At 44.1% G+C, this 16,693-nt stretch overlaps 1 protein-coding gene across 3 annotated transcripts; it reads left to right on the forward strand.

The window, feature by feature from the left end:
* The first annotated feature begins 242 nt into the window (after positions 1-242).
* On the forward strand, positions 243-16,123 carry LOC125514940. Of its 3 annotated transcripts, XM_048680323.1 has the most exons (12): positions 247-2,578; positions 2,657-3,224; positions 3,359-3,598; positions 4,381-4,510; positions 6,994-7,146; positions 7,240-7,481; positions 7,568-7,634; positions 8,365-8,571; positions 8,721-8,944; positions 9,441-9,519; positions 9,597-9,734; positions 15,417-16,123. In XM_048680323.1, exons 1-12 carry the CDS (start codon positions 478-480, stop codon positions 15,624-15,626), a joined length of 4,359 nt encoding a protein of 1,452 aa, XP_048536280.1. In that variant the 5' UTR covers positions 247-477; the 3' UTR covers positions 15,627-16,123. The 3 variants fall into 3 exon arrangements, with proteins under 3 accessions (XP_048536289.1, XP_048536280.1, XP_048536273.1); XM_048680316.1 differs by having other exon boundaries at positions 247-3,224; XM_048680332.1 differs by lacking the exons at positions 9,441-9,519; positions 9,597-9,734; positions 15,417-16,123 and having other exon boundaries at positions 243-3,224; positions 8,372-8,571.
* The last annotated feature ends 570 nt before the right edge of the window (positions 16,124-16,693 follow it).

Here is a 16,693-nt window from a genome sequence, read left to right on the forward strand (position 1 = left end):
AAAATCGATGAATGCACAGTACTACGATAGTACAAATTTTACGAGGACAGACGCCGCAAAAGTTCACGCAGGACTCCTGCTCGGAATGCACAAATGCTTGGAGGCAAGTAAAAGGAAAGAGTCCAGCTGGGAACGACCCAAGCCAGGCCATTTCCAAATTTGAAAAATGGGACAGCGTCTACGAAGGAAGCCCAAGTATGAAATTGCCAAACCAATAGACGCCCACGCATCGCCTTCGCCGCCTTCCGTAAGCAACCTCCTCCCCTGCCCTCGCCCGCCTCCTCTCCCCCCCTCCGCCTTGCCACGCCCTCCCCCAAATCAGCCGCACCCTTCCACGCCTCTCCAGAACCTTCCCCACCGATCGCCCGCCGCCCGCCGCCCGCCGCCGCCCCAGCGCCGAGGGGGATGCCGCGGGCGGTGCCGCCCTGCCCCGCGCGCTAAAACCCTAGTTCGCCCCATCCAGCCGCCGCCGCCGCCATGACCAGCCCCCACCTAGGTCTCGGCCTCGCGCCGCCGCCCGCTGACCCTTCCGCCGCGCCGCCGTCCCGCCGAGCCCCTCGGCTGGCCAAGCGCCGACACGCGGCCACCACCTCCCGCTCTCGCGCGCAACCGTCGACCTCGACCTCGACCTCGGCGCCGTGGAATCCATTCCTGGGCGGCGGTACGGATGCATCGGGGCAGGACGGAACTGGCGGGTCGGGGAGTGTGGCTGGTGGCGGTGGTTACGAATTCGGGAAGGGCCAGAAGGTGGGCAATGTGTTTGGACCTGCTCCAGCGGCGAGGCGGCCGCCGCCGGCGGCATCCAATGAAGCTCCCTTCGTGTTTGGGAGCGTGAGGGACAGCCTGCCACGGTTCGATGTGGGCTCATCAGCTGCTTCGAAGCTGGACCATAAGATGGGGAAGCTGAACCTGCAGAGTCCAGGTAAATGCAGCGTTGGTGCTGGTAAGGGGGTGGATCAAACCGAGAAGAGCTTTGTCTTTGGTGCTACTATACCTAGTTTGGTTTCCAGCAGCGAGGCCAATGTGCTCCCGGAAAAGCTGACACAGTTGAATATAGGAACCGAAGTGCCATTACAGAATGAGGGTGCTAAAGTTGGGCCAAAAACGTTTGTGTTTGGGAGTAATGGGGCTGTGAGTTTTGCTGATAGTAGGAGCACTGCTTCCTTTTGTGCTGATTCATATGCTTCCAGTTCAGTTCAGGTTACCAAGGCAAATGGTACACCGGAAAGTGGCCATGCTGAAAGCACCAGTGATGCTACTGCAGATTATCGTGCTCATGATGCAAGTGTGCTTCAGGAGAAGATAACACAGTTGAATATAGGAAGTGGCACGTTTCAGTACATGAAAGATGGAGGTAGCGGTAGTCGTCAAACTGAAGTGCTTGGCTTTGGGGATGGCCGAACTGCAGGTACTATATTTGGCAACGCTTCAAGCAATACTTCAGACAAGGGCAGTATATTTTTCTCCTTCGGGAATAACAATGCTTCTATCTCTGCCAATGGTGCTGCCAATGTACCTCCAGAGAGGGCATCAAATTTGAATGTAGGAGGTGGAGTTAAACAGAGCATGAAAAGTGATGATACAAATTGTTCACCAGAGACTTTTGTATTTGGAAGAAATGGAAGCACATACTCTGCTTCAGAGCAGTCAGCAAGGGTTGTCATGGATGATGGTGATAATAGTGGCAGTGGTGCAAGTACAAGCACTTGTACTTCAGCTCATGGTACTATGGGGAGCACACTTCCGGAGAAGATGACAAAGTTAAATATAGAGCAGGTAATCCCATCTCAGAGCGTGAAAGATGAAGCTGCTACTCGGCAACCAGAACCATTTGTTTTTGGTAGTAATGCAACTTCAAGTTTTTCTTCTTTGAAGACCACATCATTCACAAGCTTTCAAACTAATGTATCCTCTGAATCAAAGGGCAGTAGAGGGAGCTTGGCTAATGATGGCAGTGGCAGCAGTGTAACTATTCTATCTGAAGGGACTGCAGAACATGCACTGCAAGATGAAATCAAGAAATTAAACATCAACAAGGAAGGACCATCAGCTGGAAATGTCAACGCAAGTGATGCGTGTACTCCTAAATTTTCCTTTCAGAGCAAAGTAGAAGCTGTGCCAGGATATTGTACCTTTCCGCAGCCCAAAGTTCAGGAGTCATGCCCGTTTACTCCGTCGAATCATTCATCTACTTACTCTACTTCTGCAAATGCGATGCCGTCTTTCAGTTCCAGTCCTCCAAATGGAGGAAGCGAAAGTGCTCCTGGTGAATCTTGTGCGGTCAAACAAGATCCTGCTAGTTGCTCCAGAGAGAGCTTATTTGGTATAGACTATATAAAATCAGCGTATAGAGACAAAAAGGAAGCACATAGAAGCACAAGGAAAAAGAAAAGACCAACAAGGCTAAAACAGCATGGTCAACTCCATCAAGTTTCTCAAGAAACATGCGCCAATGGATTAGCTTCAGATTTAACAGGTGACTATTCACCAATGGATTGTTCTCCTTATCAGGCAACAGTTGAACAAGTGCCAAGAGAGGCATTCGTGAGTTGTGATCAGTCCACTGACATTTGTGATGGTAGTGTCCCGAATCAGAATACCAGTTGTGCTGAAGATGATCTAGTTTCTGCAACTGAGCACTTGGTTATTGATGCAGATCTTCCAATGTGTCAAGATGAAGGCAGAGATCCCATTGCGGATGCATCTGAGAGTAACTTTGGTAGCAACTTTTCTAGTTTCGATGGAGAAATAAATTTCTATGATGCACCACAGCCCATTTTCACTAATATGAATGTTGATGCAAATGGTGAACCTAAAATGTACACGACAGAAGCTTGGGTTGATGGTTCTGGATGTAATGTTAGTGGGCCGACTTGCGAAGAGAACACCTCCAGAACACCACATGAGTCTGGTGAACCTGTTAATATTCAATCAAGCTCGGCAAATTTGAGTCGGCTGAACTTCACCTTTGGTGCATCACTGTATCCTGAAAGTTCCTTACCGACACAAAGACATACTACAAAAAGGAAGTTAAGGACTAAGGTTGGTCAGGCGCCTAAGCCTTCAGCTACCCAGGCTTCTGTACAACCAAAAGGCTCACAAGACACAAAAAGCATGCAGTTTTCCCCAGAAACAAGTACAACAGAAAATTCAGTGAAAGAGCAGTTGAGGAGAGATGCATCAGTTTCCGCAGACTTGGAGACTTGTGAGACCTGGCGTACAAGGTTTGTCTGGACATGTTTGATTTTTTCTATATATCTCATTGTCATCGTTATGGCATTTAGAAATATCTTACTGTAAAAGCTTGTGATTACTCCAATTTTTGTTATATCATAGTTTTTTGTTCCATTTGTGCCAGTGGGAATCAAGCCTATGCAAATGGTCACTTTGCTACTGCAGAGGGGTGTTATACCCGTGGAATAAATTCGATTTCCCAGTATGCAACTTCTGGACGCTGTTCCCATGCGTTGATGCTGTGCTATAGCAACCGTGCAGCTACTAGAATGTCTCTGGGGAGAATGAGAGAAGCTCTTCAAGATTGTTCAATCGCGACATCTATTGACCCCACCTTTCTCAAGGCTAAAGTTCGTGCTGCAAAGTAAGGAGTTGCTCTCCTCAACCCAACTAATTCTTCTGTATACTAGCTAAATACCATGCTACGGATCAACAGATTAGATTGCTTCAGCATGTCAAACCATAACTGTTGTGCTACATGACACACCCTTGGCATCGGTCTCATCTCTCGACCAAGCTCCGCCTCGAGTAGAATCGAGAGGCATCTAGGTTTTGCATTGAGATTATCCCGCAGGTAGGCATGTAAGACAGTGTAGGAGAAGGTGGATGGACTGCTGCCACTGAGATTGAGGCCTTTATACAGAATTAAAGATTTGTATTTTTTCCATTGCAATAGCATGTCTGGTTGAGCAAAAAACATCAGAGCCCCGATCATTATACGGGGGACTAAATTTTATGCAAGGGCCATTGATGTATATTATTCTGGTAAATGCCCAATAGTGGTATGTTCTGTTTTTTTTATCATGGAAGATTCGAAGATATTTTTAGCATTATAAATAATTTTAAATTTATATGCATCTGGAAGGTCAGTAATGTGTGGTCTGGTTGTAATAGTGCCACTATGCTCAGATAATTCAGATCTCCTTTTATGTCAGTCAGGTTATAGCCATGGTATATTTTACATGACTAAAACTATAGTCCAGGGGATAACATTTCTGTTGATCTGGTTTGCCGCTTGATATGTGTTGTAGTAGAGTACTTTGGAGAGACCATTATTAACTCAGCAACTTCAGTTGCTGGTACTTTCTTACTGTTAAACTTCTTAAGTGATTGCTAGGTTTAATTTCTTACTATCTACGCATGCAGTTGCCAACTTGCGCTTGGGGATCTTGAAGGTGCATCAAACAATTACACAGCCTGTTTGAAATCTAGTAACACTGCTTATTCTGACACCAAAATGTTTGCTGAGGCTTCAAATGGTCTGGAAAGAGTCAAGGCATGTTTTTTCTGCTCAAGGGTTACCTTCAAGTTTTTAATCCTGTACAATTTAATAGTATCAGCATGTTAAATCACCTTCAATTTTTTTGTTCTGTTCAATTTGGTGATATTAGTATGTTTTGGAATTTACGTCTTCAGTCTTGTCAGCCCTAAAACGTACCAATGACTTGTGGTTCTCTAGCAATATGTGATGAAAGTATGTATTTTGTGTGGCTACAGTCAGACAATCAGTGTTATCCAAAGGGCTACTTGGGTGGCAGGCCAGCTCCTGGTGCGCAATCCCTGATTAGACTAATGCATGATTCTTGATCAGGATCCTAGGTGGCAGGCCAGAGCCTGCCAACTCCCCGATTAAGCTAATGCATAATCTCCAAGTAGGCTTGTAGGTGGCCATATAGATCGCAAGCCAGGACCTGGTGCCCAGTCCCTGATTTGGCTCCTGGGTAGCTATGTGGAATAATTTGGCTAGGCAAACAAGGTGAGGATGCTGTCGCCAGGTGGCCTCCTTTTTATAGTACTTGCTGTAATGCATGATCTTTGGCGATTCCTTCAGCTCATTTGTTACAGGTGGCTAGTCTGTTGACCACTTAAGGTAATTGGTGCAAACAGGTTTGCTATGGAATGAGGGCAGGCCTGGCGCAGTGGTGAAGTCCTCCCCACTTGTGCCAAGAGGTACTGGGTTCGAACCAGCCTCTCTGCATTGCACTTTGCAGGGGTAAGACTAGGTTCCTATAATCCCTCCCCAGACCCCACCTTGTGTGGGAGCTTCTATGCACTGGGTCTGTCCTTTAGGTTTGCTATGGAATGCACACATAGTTTAGTTTTACATGGATTGGGCCAACTATTCATGGGCCAGCGAAGAAAATTGAACTCTTAATTAAACTAGAAATACAAGGACTAGGGAAATAAATCTGACCTCAAAAGCTTGAAGTTCTTTTGAGTTGCCACTTGCCAAACAGGTCAATACCTGCCCCAAGTGTCATATCAGTAGGATGCAGCTCTGATGAAGAAACTTATTATGCTGCATTAGACAATTTATGGTTCAATTCCAGCATGTCACTACATGGAACGGTTCCATTGACTAGCCTTTTACATCTCGATGAACAGTGGCCTTAGTCTGCTTCCCATATTTCATTGCATCTGATGAGGGTATCAAATGGACTAAATACTTACATGATTAGCTTAATATTGGTGGTAATCAAGTAATTATAGCTATTTTACTGAAAATTGTGCCTGTTCTAGGCATTGCCTTGGTGCTGGCATACCAGGAATGTTGGCCATTACCACAATACCAGACACTATGAGCAAATAGTTGCCATGGCTAGAATAATAAGGATTTCGTCCCACGTACCAACTGTGTATAAACAACGATAGAACCGCATTAGTGCTGGCATTGGAATTTTTGCAATAGATTTTCCCACTTGTGCCAAGAGGTCCTGGGTTCGAACCAGCCTCTCTGCATTGCACTTCGCAGGTAGGTTCCTATAATCCCTCCCCAGACCCACCTTGTGTGGGAGCTTCTATACACTGGGTCTGTCCTTTTTAAGCACTACCTTGATCTGCAAAATATAATATACCTTTCCACACAATAACACATAGATGAATGTTGATTTTCTGTAGTTTTAATTGCAGAATCACCAGCTTGTTTTTCCCTTTTCATTTTAAGTTGCTGGTGATAATATGGTTATACTAAACCTTCTGTTGGATAAAAATGGGTGGCTAGCTTATTTCATTGATGTTATTTGTCTGCATTCATGAAGTGGGTAGTTGTTGATAACACGATGTAATTTCTTTAAGCATACTCTTACTTATTATTGAGAGAAAAGCCATTCTTACTTGAGTCATGTATGTGTGCTTGGATCTTCTATTGAACACCCTCACCGTATTCTCATGATATTCCTAGATGCACTATTTTGTAAGAGAACTCTGTTATCGTCAAGCAACCACTGACTCATCAAATTGCTCGTTTTCTGCTATACAGTTGCGAAATTATTATGTACCAGGCTTGCAATTTGTCTATTTTAGAGGAGCTGTGTAATATCTTGTGCGCACCTTCCTGTTATCATCAAGGAGTTATTGTTTGATACACATTCCTTTCCTTCGGCTGCAGGGGCATATCTTGTGCGCACTAATAGCTAGTCGATGATATAAGCTATTCTACATTTAGGCTACCTGCATCTAAAATTTGATTTTCACGTTTGGTCTTGCTAAAATAGTGAGCTTCTCCTAATATTATTTCTGTTTGGACTTGAAGATCCAGAATCACGTACAAACCCCATAGTATATGACTACATGCTTAATGCTCGTAGAATCTCGTGTTGGTCTGGTGGCCCCACCTAGTTATCGATATGCAATTGTTACATTCCCTTCTTGGATTGTTCAGATGTACTAGTTTTTGAATGATCGCTTCCTTAGGAAATAAGATTTGAGTTATCTGCTTGTTCGTTATGTCTCATTGACATCCTTTTACCAATACCGCAGAGAGTGGCAGACTGTATATCCCAGTCCAGGGAGCTTCTTAAGAAAAGAACATTGCCTGATGCAGAAACGGCTTTGGATCTTATCTCCAGTGCATTGCACATAAGTTCACACTCGGATAACTTAATGGAGATGAAAGCAGAGGCACTGCTGACAGTATGTATTTCTAGCCTGAGGTTTTACACTAATGAATTGTTAAGAATCCTTTTTTTATCACTGCTTCACTAATATGGTTGTGACACTAAACAGCTACGAAGATATGAAGAAGTAATTGAACTCTGTCAAGAAACAGCAGATTTGGCTGAAAGAAATTCTGTTTCAATTAATGCCAATGGAGAGCCAAATATTTCTAGTGTACCTGAAAAGGCAGAATGCTCCGCAACACTTTGGCGGCCATACCTCATTGGCAAGTCTTACTTCCTTCTAGGCAAGCTTGAAGAGTCTCTTGACTTGCTAAAGAGGCATGAGCCGGCGACACCTGCCGAAGAGAGGTAAATTTGCCAGGTCCTGTGATTTTCATTCCTTTTTCTTAGTCTGTATTGTGATATTTAACTTCTGAATGATGACAACCACGCAGTGACGGGAGCACTAGGAAATGTTTCTCATCATTGTCTACAAGTATAAGGAAACTTCTTTCCTTCAAGGTATATGTCTGTTTATTGATTTTTCTTCATCCTCTAGCGCACTAGCAAAGTAGAAACCTGCTGATATGTTCTGTGTCATATCTACCAATGGTATGTGTATGCTGATTATATTTCCTTGGCATCCTATTTCTTTGAATGCTATAAATTGTTTCTACATTTTCCGACGGCTAAATTTCAGTTGAACAATCAAGTTCTCTAATTTTGATAAGTTCCATACACGATGTTCGCTGATGTATATGCATTATTATTGTCATCTCATTTCTAAATCATATTAACCTCTTAGCCGCTTTCAGTTATACTTGGCCTTAGAATTCTATCCACAAGTTCCTGGACCAAAAAAGAAGAATAAAAAAACAAGCAAGAAAACCTTCTCATAGACGGAAACATGGTTTGGAACTTGGCCTCCGATTCAAAAGAAGAACTATTGTCGAGTTTTCACATTAATGAACAACATAAAACTGGCCCCTGGTTGCTTCATGGCCTGGCATTTTGAGCCACTCCGACTGGGGTTGGGGAGGCAGGGGTGTCATTTGGGAGCAGCTTAGTCCGTTTGACGGTTGTGTGTGCGTGTGCGTGCACGTGCTATAGCAGGCTAGCAAACTAATAACTTGAAATCAAGAACGGAAGTCATAAATCTGAGAAATCTAACAGAATCAAAACCCAAGTTCTTGCAGTCCGGAATCAACAATGACAAATCTATTGTTCTTTCTCCACCTATAATCCTTATTAGGCTGCAGGGAATGAATCATTTCAAGCTCGGCGATATTCGGAAGCTGTGGAACAGTATTCAGCGGCTTTGGCATACAATAGTGATTCACGGCCCTTTTCAGCTGTCTGCTTTTGCAACCGTGCAGCTGCATATCAAGCACTTGGTCAACTTACTGATGCAATTGCAGATTGTTCACTAGCCATGGTTCTCGATGCAAATTATCCCAAGGTATACTTTAGTAGCTTTTGTTCTGTGTTATGAGCTTCTCTTTTTTCACATGTTTTGTATAGAATAACTGGAGGTCAAAGATTAGATACGGACTATCTTAACTCTACATTATTGTTCAAGGATTTAGTCTAATAGCTTCTTAATTCCAGGCAATTTCCAGGCGGGCTACCTTATATGAGATGATAAGGGATTATGGACAATCTGCTAATGATTTACGGAAGCTAATCTCACTTCTTCAAAAGCAAGCCAATAAGCCTGGAGTATCACCAAAAGTTTTCAATAAGCATAGTGACCTGAAGCAGGCGCGTGCTCGACTTCTATCTGCGGAGGATGAAGCAAGAAAAGATACTCCCTTGAATTTTTATTTAATCTTGTAAGTTTTCTAAGTGAAATTTACCTATCTGTTCATCTAATAGTGTTTTCCTTGCCACAAGTTTAGTTTCAGTTCCATCATCCAGAACAGTTTGATAATGCATGCCTCCTACATTTGTTTTCCACTTTATATTATCGTAGAAAAACAAAGAACACCATTGATTATGCCTACAAGAACTGACTGTGCTTTCTTATAGCCTTAGTGGAACTTTGCTCTTTGTGCTCGTCAATGTGCTGAAACTGTTCGTAAGAGCACCAATATGACATTGAAATGACATCAGCAAGAAAGTTATGTTATGCTACGTATGTTGCAAGGCAACTTCATCTATCACCCCCAAGTTTTTTAAAGACATGTTTTAGCTTCGGGTTTACCAGTACTCATCTCATTTCCAGTCACTACTTATAAATTTATCGCATTTCTCATGGAATGAAGCAAATTCTGTATTGCTCATGTCATGAGGAGATAAACTCAATTGGGTGTTATCCATTCTTTCCAGGGGAGTCGAACCGTCCTGTTCTCCAGCAGATGTTAAGAAGGCCTACCGAAAAGCTGCATTGAGACACCACCCGGATAAGGTTCCCATTATTTCAGAAAATTTCTCATTGTTTCTTATGTAGGCAGAGTTTGCTTTTTACACCACTTTGACCTGCAGGCCACTCAATTGCTTGTAAGAAATGAGAATGCCGATGATGGGTTTTGGAGGGATGTCGCAAAGGAGGTTTATGCAGATGCCGACCATCTGTTCAAAACGATTGGAGAGGCATATAATATTCTTTCAGATCCTGACAAGGTAAAACATAACTGCAATCGACTATGATTCTGGAAAATGGCAATTAACTAATGTTTTCATGAAAGCACACCCAACCAGTTACGTGCATAACAGAAGCTTAGAAGGAAAATCAGAACTGATTACCTTGTGTGAATTTCAAGTTCCAACTATAATGTACTGAAAAAACTAACTAACGGGAGCAGTCTTAACTCTGAACTTATAACAGTGCTGTTGGTAAACACTTGAAGTAGGTCATTTCATGGCACTGCGTGATCGGTGCCAGGATTAGGTGCATTTAACCTGAAACCGAACTGAATTAGCCAAATTATGGGATTATCCGGTTTACGGGTTCTGGGTTTGGCACCAATTCTTGTGCTATTCGGTTGTCACTCCATAAAACCGAACTACCCAATAAGACCATGATGTTCCGTGCAGCACAGCTAGAGCATCTCCAACCGGACGGGGAACGGGGCTAATTTAACACCCCCCCCCCCCCCCCCCCCCCCCCCCCCCCCCCCCCCCCATTTCCAAAACCCCGAATCCATGTATTCCCATGCACATAGATCATTACAACAACAACAAAGCCTTTAGTCCCAAACAAGTTGGGGTAGGCTAAAGCTGAAACTCATGGTTCTGGCACATGGATAGCTAACTTCCAAGCACCCCTATCCATGGCTAGTTCTTTGGTGATATTCCAATCCTTTTTTACAGACTCCTCCCATGGCAAGTTTGGTCTACCCCGACCTCTCTTACATTGTCAACACGCTTTAGTCGTCCATTATGCACCGGGGCTTCTAGGGGTCTGTGCTGAATATGCCCCAACCATCTCAGATGATGTTGGACAACTCTTCAATCGGTGCTACCCCAACTCTATCTCGTATACCATCATCCCGGACCAGATCCTTCCTTGTGTAGCCACACATCCATCTCAACATACGCATCTCCCTGTGCCCAACTGTTACCATGTCGCCTTTTAGTCGACCAACACTCAACGTGATACAACATTGCGGGTCGAATCACCATATTATAGAACCTGCCTTTTAGCTTTTGTGGCACTCTCTTGTCACAGAGAACGCCAGAAGCTTGGTGTCACTTCATCCATCCGGCTTTGATTCGATGGCTCAAAATCTTCATCGATATCACCATCCTTCTGCAACATTGACCTGAAATATCTAAAGGTGTCCTTTTGAGGTACCACCTGCCCATCAAGGCTAACCCCCTCCTCGTACCTAGTAGTGCTAAAACCGCACCTCATGTACTTGATTTTAGTTCTACCAAGCCTAAAACCTTTCGATTCCAAGGTTTGTCTTCATAGCTCTAACTTTCTATTAACCCTGTCCGACTATCATCGACTAGCACTACATCTTCCGTAAAGAGCATACACCATGGGATATCTCCTTTGTGGCCTCATCCATCATCAAAGCAAAAAGACAAGGGCTCAAAGTTGACTCTTGGTGCAGTCCTATTTTAATCGGGAAGTCGTCAATGTCGCCATCACTTGTCACAACATTATCGTACATGTCCTTGATGAGGGTAATGTACTTTGTTGGGACTTGTGTTTCTCCAAGGCCCACCACATGACATTCCGTGGTATCGTATCGTAGGCCTTCTCCAAGTCAATGAACACCATGTGCATGTTCTTCTTTTGCTTCATGTATCTCTCCATAAGTTGTCCTACCAAGAAAATGGCTTCCATGGTCGACCTCCCAGGCATGAAACCAAACTGATTTTTGGTCACGCCTGTCATTCTTTTTAAGCGGTGCTCAATGACTCTCTCCCATAGCTTCCTTGTATGGCTTGTCAGCTTAATTCCACGGGAAGTACAACTTTGAACATCCCCCTTGTTCTTGAAGATTGGTACTAATATACTCCATCTCCACTCTTTTGGCATCTTGTTTGCCCGAAAAATGAGGTTAAAAAGCTTAGCCATACTATCGCTATGTCTCCGAGGCCTCTCCACACCTCAATGGGGATACAATACAATCAAGGCTGATTGCCTTGCCTCCTTTCATCCTTTTTGAAGCCTCCCTGACCCCCAGACTCCTGGATTCACCGCACAAAACGCCCGCGGGTACCAGCAAAGGAGTCGTCCAGTTCAATGGTATAGCTCTCATTCTCTCCATTGATCAGCTTCTGGAAGTACTCCCACCATCTATGCTTAACCTCATCTTTCACCAGGAGTTCATCTGCTTCGTCCTTTGATGCATTTGGCTTGGTCGACATCCCTCATCTTCCTCTCTTGGATCTTGGCCATCTTATGGATGTCCCTTTCACCTTTCTTCGTGTCTTAAGTGCCGGTAGAGGTCCTCATACGCTCGACCCCTTGCTTCACTCATAGCTTGCTTTGCGGCCTTCTTTGCCACCTTGTACTCTATGTTGCCTGAAATAGTCTTTCTTCTCCTTAATAGCCTTATGGACATCATCGTTCCGCCACCAGGTATCTTTAGCTTCGCTTCTACTTCCCTTGGTTACTCCAAACTCCTCTGAAGCCACCTTGCGAATGCAAGTCGCCATCTTCATCCACATATAGTCTACATCACCCCTTTCCTCCGCCCCTCCTTAATGACCCTCTCCTTGAAAGCCTAGGTTGCCTCTCCCTTGAGCTTCCACCACTTCCTTCTGGCGACTTTGGCACGCTTATCTTGCTGGCACGAATCTGAAAGCGGAAGTCAGCCACCACAAGCTTATGCTGAGGGACAACACTCTCTCCAGGTATCACCTTACAGTCTAGGCAAGCACGCCTGTCTTCTCTTCTCGAGAGGACGCAATCAATCTGGCTAGAGTGTTGACCACTACTAAAAGTCACTAGATGTGATTCTCTCTTTTTAAAGAGGGTGTTAGCTACGATCATGTCGTAGGCCAAAGGGAAGCCTAAGACATCTCCTTGATTTCTGACGCCATAGCCAAAGCCCCACTCATCCCTTCAAAACCCGTGTTAGATGTAACCATGTGGCCATTGAGGTCTCCTCCTATGAAGAGCTTCTCGCTAATAGGTACACTCCTAACCATGTCCTCCAGGCCTTCCCAGAACTCCCTCTTGGTGTCCTCGTTGTGGCCTACTTGCGGGGCATACGCGTTGATAACATTGAGAACTAAGTCTCCAACTACCAGCTTGACCAGGATAATCCAGTCCCCACGCCTCTTCACGTCTACCACCCCATACTTGAGGCTCTTGTTGATCAAGATACCTACTCCATTTCTGCTTGCAGTTGTCCCCGTGTACCACAACTTGAAGCCGCTATCGTCCACCTCCTTTGCCTTCTGCCCCCTCCACTTGGTTTCTTGGACGCAAAGTATATCAGCACCTCTCTTCACTGCTATATCAACTAGCTCTCGTAGCTTACCTGTTAGGGACCCAATGTCCCAGCTACCTAAGCGGATCCTACTAGGCTCGGCTAGCTTTCTTACCCTTCGCACTCGTTGACTCAAATGCGAAGACCCTTTTGCTCATTTTCACTACACTTGGGCGTTGATGTAGTGCGCCACTAAGGATGTGACGACCCGATCCTTGCTCACTTGCCACTGTATCCAGATCAAGATACGGCGCCCTACGCAATATCTGGGTTCCGATATGATCCGTCGCTAAGAGGTTTACGCCCCAACGATGTTCTTCTGGGTTTCATCGCTGTAAGAGTGGCTGAGTTTTGACGTTGGCTTGCCAAGCCTATCGCAACCCTCCTCCTTCACCCGGGCTTGGGACTGGCTATGTTGAGACAACATAGGCGGAGTTATGCACATAGATCATTCAACTTGTGTGATCTTGCACAACATGATTGTGGAGGATGAGGGTGATGGTGCTCACCATACTTCTGACTTTGAGAAACCCGGAGTACATGTCTGCCGCCCGGAATAAGATGCAGCCCATGTTCTCAACTTCCTAGAGATGCACCGACAACTTCAAGATCAACAGGCGCATGTGCAACTAAATGATCTTGTGAAGCATATGTGGATACATGCTGGAAACAATTAGATTGGTTATGTTATGTCATATTAATTTTATGTTTCAACGATGCACTCCAAATAATATTTATGTTTGAACTATGTACTCCCTCTGTAAAGAAATATAAGATTGTTTAGATCACTAGAGTACTTTTTACTTTGAACTATGTATTGTTGAATTGTTGGGTGCTATTTTCATTTTTTTTGTGCTATTTCTTTCGTCATCACCTCCCATAATGTCTCACGATCCTACATATTTGCAACTCCACGAAAAATACTCCAACGAGCTTGGAGCACTCCAAACGCCCTCTCCACATCGTTGCTAGCAGCTTGTATTTGTGCAAACAGACATCTTTTGTTACCTTGGGACTCGGGGATAATCTTTACAAACATCTCCCACTAAGGATAGATACCATCGGCAAGATAGTACCCATGGTGTAGTTGTCCCTGTTGACGGTGTAGTTGCACACCGGAGCATCCCCATCCCAAAGTCTCTTGAACAACGGTGATCATTGAAGCACATTGATGTCATCGTGAGATCCTGGCATGCCAAATCCTCAAGTCTTTTGATGCCACTACTTCAACTATGATGGTGCCGCCCGGACCAACGGATCGGAGGGGGAGGGTGGGGGGGGGGGGGGGGGGGGGGGGGTTGTCTGGTTGGAGATGCTCTTAGCTGTGATATTTTCAGGCCCCAAGCCCACCAACCTCGTGTGGTTCCAGGCAGCCTGTCCTTGTTCCATATCCACATGGCCATGCCCAGCCGCATTAGTCCCTGCTCTCTCTGCCGCCGGTACCGCCCCGATGACAAAGATATCCAACTCCCATCATCCATAGCAGACACTGCCGCTCCTTCTCAACTGAGCCCGCCACAGGTCCTTGCCGGCTGACGGTGGAGCAAACGAAGACGTCTGTTGTAGTGGAAAGTGCCACGGAGTTTCCACCCATTGAAGCAATCATCTGGGTGGTGTATATGTGTGATTTGCTTAGTTTGTTTGATTCTTGAGCAATCGTCACCATGGCGTATATTTGTGCTTTGCTTAGCATGTTTGATTTGTGACGGGTGGAACTGTGCATGTACCTTTTCATTTTGTTCCTTTGATTACTTTGTGAGTTGCCACTTCCTTTATTATTTTCCTGCATTTTTTCCATGCTGCAAACTATTTCTAGCTAGACGCCTAGACCTGAATAACCAAATCGAATAAATTTGGTATATTAGTGTTCACTTAGTAGTTTGGCTAGTTACGAATTCGGTTGTCAATTTGTGGAACCTGGAATTAAAGTAACCCGAAGACCGAATCACATAGCCAATAATGCACACCCCTAGCCAGGATTTGGGACCGAAACAAGCCCTCAGGCCACTCCATGACCAGTTTTTGTTTCTTGCTAGTTAGAGCCTTATAGGAAGTCACTGCTCAAGAGTGTTCCAGAAATGGGAATTTACAATTTGAAGCTGAAGATGCAAAACCGGTTGAAAACCTGCCAAAGTTTATTTTCCAAATTTGAATTCGTATTTCGATGTCCAAATACAAGTTGTATAGGAAATCTCTAATGTTTGGAAAATTTTCTGGTTCAAACTAGCAATCTACTTTTAGGTTTGATTTTGATGCTGCTTGTTAGTTACAGTTGTTGTTAATGGCTGTAACCATGAATTTTCTATAATTACAAGATGAAACTTATGCATTGCGTTTCATTTTATCAGATACTACAGCTAAACCTATTTTCCATTTAGTGAAGCATTTCCCTTTTGTTTGAATTTTGCAGCGTGAAGAATATGATATTGAAGAGAATATAAGAAATGCTAGCAGGAGAGCTTATAAGGGGAGGAGTACACCGAGGTCGCCCGAACAGCACTACAGAAGACATTATGATGGGGGTTTTAACCCTCGACATTGGCAATCTGCGGGGCAATCAAACAAAGGTGCACCACGCTCGCGCTGGTCTGGATATGAATATTCGGATGACTACTGGTAAATTTATTGGTAGATGCTTGTGGTTTGGTCTTAACGTGAAAGCATCTTTGCATCGGCTGCAAATGAGCATGAGCGACCTTGCACCAAGGTGCGTGGCATTGTCGTCCTGGAGTTGTTAGGGTGCCACTGCGAACTTGCCATCCCCCTTGGCGTCCACAGATGCATTGCAGCTTAAGATGTCTGCTCTTGCAGTTCTTCCGAAGAGTTGGAAATTTAAGGTCTGGATGGTCTATAGGATTGTTTGGTGGTTGAAGAATGCTTAAACACCAGCATTGAAGGATAACATCAGAGGGAGAGAGTTTTTCACTTTCCCTTTACAGAACAACATTATTTGTTCATGGTTGTGCACAAGGATGCATTAATTATTTCTGGTGGGCTGGTATCAGGGGTTTTGTTGCATTTACGAGTACTTCATATAATGTGCCCTACTTGACAATGGGAAACAATGTTGTATCGTAGTCAAATCTCTTTAAGTTGCCGGTTGATTGTTCTGTAGAAGTATAGTATTGTTCATGTGTCTTGGTTGCTTTCAGGTCAAGGTGTCGAATTTACCCATGCTGGCATTTTTTATATGCTATACGTAGCCAATTTTCTGTAACGATACTAAGTGAACAGCGTGAAATTTTGACTACCAATGCGGGCCAGAACGCATTGACTGTACATTCCAAAACGATTAGAATGTTTGTGCGGTCTACGGTCGCTGAACTTATTGTATTACTAGCACATATGCCTGGGCGAAAAAAATGTGGTGTACACCAGTGAGAAATATATGTGTAAGCACATAATCATATATGTTTCACTGTTGAACTTATTGTATTAATAGCATATACTCCCTTCTTCTGGTGAAAAGTGTACGTCTAGGTTTAAATTTTTTTCACAAAAGAGTCTACCTAGTTTCCCAATGCACTTTAAAGTAGAAAAAAATGCTTCTCTCTCTTCATACAATAATCAAGGCCAATAAATTTTATATATAGTCTTTGTAATTTCTACATGCACTTACTCATTAAAGGTTGGCTAATTAAAGAGGAGAGATAGTGGCTTGCACCTTTTCAATGCACTTTTTACTTT

The sequence above is a fragment of the Triticum urartu genome, chromosome 1 (genome assembly GCF_003073215.2).
Source record: "Triticum urartu cultivar G1812 chromosome 1, Tu2.1, whole genome shotgun sequence".
NCBI lineage: Eukaryota > Viridiplantae > Streptophyta > Magnoliopsida > Poales > Poaceae > Triticum > Triticum urartu.